A 6,389-nucleotide genomic window follows, 5' to 3' on the forward strand; every position below is an offset into this window, starting at 1 on the left:
CTAAAACAGATTTGGAAACAAAAGGGGAAAAAGAGTCAAAACTTACTTGCTCTATTGAAGAAACTGATCGGGTAGAAACGTAGACCTCGTTGTCGTGGTCGATTAGGTACCTCTTGATCGTCAAATAGATTACTCAGGAGTTAGAACTCTTTAGAGAGAAGGTAGAGAACTCTAGAAAAGTGGTTTCTAAAAAAATTGTACGTTTTAAGATAACGAAACTCGTTTATAACAAAATTATTTATAATAAAATCGTTTAATATTAAAATAATCAAGTCTCATTATTTTTAGACTACTACCACTTCTAAAAATACTATTTTACGGGTTGTTTACATTTTATATTTTTCCTTTTTTATTTTATTTTCTCTCCCAATTTCTTTATATATTTCCATTATTCCAAACCAAATATTACTTTCATTGAATCCTCTCCAAACCAAAAGTAAACCCTTTTTCCTTTCCTCATCACTTTTGCCTTTTTTTTTCTCATTCACGTTGGACAAAGTCATACCTCTTCGAACTCATGTTTCTTTTTTTTTTTGGTATATTTGTAATGTATCAAAATTGTGTTTGTATTGTACGTCATATAAAATGAAAGTTTATTATTATCTATTTTTTCATTTTTTATGATAATATTTGTTGTAGGAAATTTTACGTGATGGAGGTACTTAGGACAATTTTAGGTTAAGATAATATTTAGATTACAACAATAACTAATTTAGAATAATATTTAGGTTGGGACGCTTGTAAGTTTGTGAAATGTTTAAGACAATATTTATGTAATAATTAATACTATAACTACGTTTATGTGAAGAGAATATTTATTTTTGAACAATATTTACTTGGCAATAATATTTAGTTTAGGACAATATATTTAGTTTAAGAAAATATTCAATTTAAAACGTGTTTATTTTCGGATAATAAGCCTTAAAGATATAAGATGCCCCACATACGATAATCAGTGGTTAAAGAGTGAGTATTACTCTCCTCCCCTAGGGTAAGATAGAGTAATCAAAATAAAGGCTACAATAACTTTTTGCAATAATTACTTTAAAAAACATATTTAAAAAGGATTTTTAATGACTTAACACGATTTTTAGTAATTAAAAATGTAAAAATCTTTACATTAACTCTAATTTTACTTTTGTTTATGTTCTAATTTAAAACTTTTAAGATAACACCATTAACATCAATTATGCACATTTTTAAAGGATAATTAATTTAAGAATTTAAACATTTATTCACATTTTTGAAGTATTATATTATATTCATTTTAAAATTTAAAATTTAGTCAAATTTATTTTTAAAACATATCTTAAACAGATATATATAAATTGCGCTTTGACTTCATCGCTTTAACATCACAGGAGTATTGAGAATAGTTTATAATCACTGACAGAGTAGAAGGCAAGCAATGTTATACTGATCTATTTAATAATTGAGGGTATATTTGTTTTTCTTGTAACCACGTTCAATCAAACTTTATTTTTTCCTTTCTCAAGACAAAAGCGACGAAAGAAAACATACAATTCTCAAATGGAAAAACCGTTAAAAGAAGATTGCTTTAAAATTTGTAACTGAGGTAAAACAAACATGAACTTGCATACAACTACAGTGTGCGTGGTCCAGGTGGATAGACGTCAAATACACGAAACCAACCAGGAAAAATAACAGTAAACATAATATATCTTAGTTTGAAAATGATTGCAGATATTTCAGAATTCAACTGCTGACTGAATAATGAACTAATTGAGCAATGAAAATTTCAAGGTCAACAACATTGCTATGCTGGATTAATTCATCATCATATTTTGGACCGGTGGTACAGGATTGAAAGTACTTTGAGCGTCATTTACATGCTTACCATCTTGAACTCTAATTGGATACACAAATTTTAAACTAAGATGCAAGTAATATAGAATCGCCTACTGAAGATTAAGGCTTAAAAAGGGGTTGATTTCCTAAATCAAAAACAAGTGCGAGGTAAATAATCACCAAGGGCAAAACCATACTTTTGTCCCTGTCCATGGCCTTAGGCAGACAAAAAAGCTTCTAGATTCCCAGCAGCATCAAGCTTTTACGCAACAGTTGAAGTAGCTCAGGAAGCTCCTCCTCGTCTGTCAGGGAAAAAAACCATAGAAATATGCAATATTTAGACACCACATATCTCCTAGTCCAATGTTTAGAGTATCTACGAAATGATTACGACCTCAAAGTTCAACTATTTTATTTAATCAATAAATAATCACCATAATTTATAGCCCTCTTACCAACGCAATGAATGCAACTGCCCCAGACATTCATCCCATGTGCAGTAACTAGAATTGCGTGTTGCCTTAGCAAATAGAATATATATCTACACGGATATAAATATTAACGTTTACATCCTTTTCAACCTAACCACCGCCCACTCGAATTAGTGAAAAGCATTAGTTTAAAAAGGAAGAAGATCATCTCGGGTATCAAAATATAATTCCGTGTAATATATAATCTAATATATCTTGTTTTCCTTTGGGTTGAAAAATATTAGTATATAAGCTTCCGGTACCCACTTTCGCTAAAGAAGCAGATGGATTACAACGAAAATTTGTCATTAACCGGGCGGCCTTAGTGAGCTTTGTTGTTTTCTTATGTTACTATAACTTACTTGGCAAGAGGTGTCATGTCGTGTTGTATTTGTCTTTGTTTTCCACTTTTCTTTGATAAAATGTTTCCACTTACTATTCTTCTCCCTTTATCTCTCTATTCTCTTCAAATCAAGATCAATATTACACAAATATACTGTACGGTTGCTAGAAATGTTGATCCCTACAGAATTTTGTGTTTCGCTTGCCTAAAAAATTATTTAGTTAATTGAATTCTTTTGTTTTTCATCCTTTTTCCAAATATATTTTGGCATTAAAGGGGGCAGACAGACGATTGAAATGTCAAGTTTAATTTATTCCTTATTTGTTTTTTAATTCAAACCAATGAAGATTTGAGGCTAGTTTCTTTAACACTGATATTTCCAAAAAGAAAAAAAAATGAATTAACTGGAAAAGAGGAATCTTACATAATGAAATAAAATAGATATTAGTGTAGATGATTTGTAAAGGAAGAGGAAGGAAAAATTTGATAAGGAGTTGTCTAAATATCAGCTCATATGACAATAAAATGTTATTTTAATTAAAAACTTGACTTGATCAATGCCTTGGTGGACGAAAACAGGTGATCAGTGTGTTTTAAACTTTTCCTTTTCAAATATTCTCACTGCACCTGTTAAGTAAAAGATGCATGAGACAGTCATTCCCTAAGCTGTCAATTATTGCAGGAATCAATGTGAATTATGTTCCCACAATAACTACCCACCAATCTTTCTGAAAAAAGAAAACCTACAGGTACTCTAGTGGGTAGCAATGGTGACTACTTCACCATGATTGAATAAATTTTTAGGAAAATTTTAAAATTAGTAGCTAAGACCGTAAAAAAGTTATAGCTAATAACATAATGAATGACAAAGCTCGTGAGGAATCTTACAGTTGGAGAGCTGGTTTGGTGGTAGTGAGGATGCTGGTGCTGGTGTTCATCACTGTGGACAGTGTTTGTAGTGTTATTGGTAGAAGAAGCCATCAGTTCCTCTTCATTACCAAGACTTGCCCTTGAAATATTTGTCTTGTTTTGCTTCCTCATTTCCCGAATTTTAGAGAAATCCAGAGAGTAGTCCGGCACTTGTCCCTTCTGATCCCAGTCCCCAAACTGTGGCACTGATAACCAGGGAGCATTTTTCTACAGTGAAGTGAAAAGATTTATAGGTTAGATGGTTGAACACCATAACAAAACTATCTTTCTTCATAATAATAAAAATGATAACAAAAAAATAAATTATGACACAATAAAACGGTTTTACAAAGCACTTGTTTTTACTCCAGTCCAAAAGAACCATTACAAGCATCTATTAATGCAAATGTAGAGGCAAAGTTTATTAACTAGCATCCATTTTAAGCAAAAAATAGCATTTAATAATTTCCTTTAAAAATGACCCCTAAGCGCACGACACTAAGCACTCAGAAGAAAGCTGTTTCTGACTGTGAACACAAGTCACAGGCAGCAATCTCACAGTGGCACTAACATTAGAAAGATTTTTCAAGATAAAAAAAGACTCATCATATTCATACAAGAGCCAAATAACGAAAAACAAAGATATGCAGTTTCACGGCTGCTGTAAAAATTAAGAAAAAAAAACAAGTCCTCTTCCATCTCATGATCCACATGATTCAGAAAGGGATTTACAATTGCTGGTGCTACTGCAACACTAATATCATCATATAAACTTTAAACACAAAACAAATCGAAAAGTTAAATAAAACAGAGTTTGAAGCGAAAGAATATTATCACTTATAATCATAGTCGCGTCTATGCACGAAGCGCAACAAAACATCCAATAGATAGCACAAGCAAGAAAAACAACAAACACAGCTAAATCAAAATATGCACATGATTTTCAACGACCAGAACAAATAAAAAATCGAACAAGATGAACTAGTTGTTCGTGGTTCAAAGGTTTTCAGGTAGAAGCTCGCAATTCTCACGAAGAGGAATCGCAACAAAATAAAACACAGGGAAGCATCGATTCGGAGGAACCACGGGAATCGTTCATTCAGTTCGATTATTTAGTTTGTTCCTTGCGGTTCTTAGCCGTAAAACACTACATCGTCTGAGGGCAAAACGCACGCGTTTAGAGAGAAAACAGTGCTTACCTCCTTACTTTGCTCCATCAGAGTGATTTCAGATCTCGAGTTAAGAGAGAGAAAGGGTTTGATAAATGTGGCACAGCCTTTTCTAGCCAAATGAAACTATAGATAAGCATAGCTGTTTCGGCATGTATGTCCTCTATTTATGCACGAGAAAGAAAATTCATATCCAGACTTTTCCTTAAGTTTATTATTTTTCTAAAGAAACACACGCTACCTTTCCTAGCGTTTACCAATTCTCATAAAATGAAATACCATGTAATATAATAATTTTATTATTTATTACGAACACGCTGGTAAACCAAAGAAATAGTTGTAAAATATTTCCTATCTTTTATATTTATTTAATTTATATCCAAAACTAAACATCTTTTTATATCTAAGTTATGTGTATATAACTAACTATGTACCAACTATTTCTATTTCATTTATTATTGTTTCTATTTAATGTACTTTCATTCCGTGTTGAACCACCCGCCACCCGCCACTTGCTTTCGGTTTTCTAGCTGTCTTACCCTCACAAAGTATTCTTTCCATTTGGAACCCACAAACTCACAACCACAATTATACTGCAATTTCTATTTGTGGACATTTTCATTTCATAATAATTCTGATTTTTATACTTCTTACATATAAAGTGTTGAATACATTATATATTTTTAATTTATTGAATTAATTTAACGCAATGTTTTATATAATCGGGACCAGTAGATTTTTTTCTTCTGCTTCAAAATTAAATGAACAATAAAGTCGTGCCTAGACAATGACAGATAACAAAGAAGTTCCAATCCTTTTTCCCCCAAAAAAAAACTTAAAAAGGAACAATCATTGCCATAAGAACATTAATTATTACGATACATTTTTCCTTTCAACTTTTTTATTTTCAATTATTTGAACTGTGAAGTCCTCAATTATTATACTAATGATGAAAATAGTTAAACAATTTGGGTACGGTGGAGGGAAAACTATAGTATGAATATAGCAGTATTGCTTTTACGTTTTAAATGAAAACTAGTTTTATGAATATGTTGTTTAAAATTTAAGAAAAAATCGTTTTTTAATAAGGAAATTATTAGTTTGTTAAATATGAAAAGAGTAAATAAGAAATTAAATACATACAATAAGGTATTACGAATTAATAATATAAAGAGATTGATTTCTTTTTATTTATATGCAACAATTTTAACGATAAATAAAAGCAATGGAAGAAAAGTTCTTTTAATTAATAATAATAGCTACTTCTATGACGTGTTAGTCTCTATATATTAACGTTGATTTTATGTTTTTCTCTACAATTATATAAAATTGATCTATTACTTCCACGCTACAAAATCTTTTCACTTTAGTTCTTATATAACTACTTTTAGTTTCATTTTGGATTTTTTTTCATTAAAAAAATTTGATATTTTGGCATAGTAAAATTGATAGTTTTTGTTTCTATATAAGTAATTTTTTACGTTTTAATATCAATCAGTCCTTTCTAATTTGGTTCACCCTGTAACCAAACCTTTGGAGTAGGTTCTGGTTAAGAAGTTGACCAAAAATAAATGAAAAAGAAAAAAAAAAGAAGTTTACATTTTATTTTATAAAATAAATTCAACTTAAAAAATTGTAATCAAATGAATCAAGTATAGAAACAACTTATTCAAATTTGATTTACATATT

General features: G+C 30.3%; 1 protein-coding gene across 1 annotated transcript; it reads right to left on the bottom strand.

Annotated features, from left to right (window-relative positions):
• Positions 1-1,757: 1,757 nt before the first annotated feature.
• On the bottom strand, positions 1,758-4,888 carry LOC108332090 (uncharacterized). The gene is made up of 3 exons (XM_017567202.2): positions 4,731-4,888; positions 3,511-3,759; positions 1,758-2,111 (listed from the first exon to the last, which is right to left on the bottom strand). Exons 1-3 carry the CDS (start codon positions 4,746-4,748, stop codon positions 2,064-2,066), a joined length of 315 nt encoding a protein of 104 aa, XP_017422691.1. The 5' UTR covers positions 4,749-4,888; the 3' UTR covers positions 1,758-2,063.
• Positions 4,889-6,389: the final 1,501 nt, after the last annotated feature.

The sequence above is a fragment of the Vigna angularis genome, chromosome 4, assembly GCF_016808095.1.
Source record: "Vigna angularis cultivar LongXiaoDou No.4 chromosome 4, ASM1680809v1, whole genome shotgun sequence".
Classification (NCBI taxonomy): domain Eukaryota; kingdom Viridiplantae; phylum Streptophyta; class Magnoliopsida; order Fabales; family Fabaceae; genus Vigna; species Vigna angularis.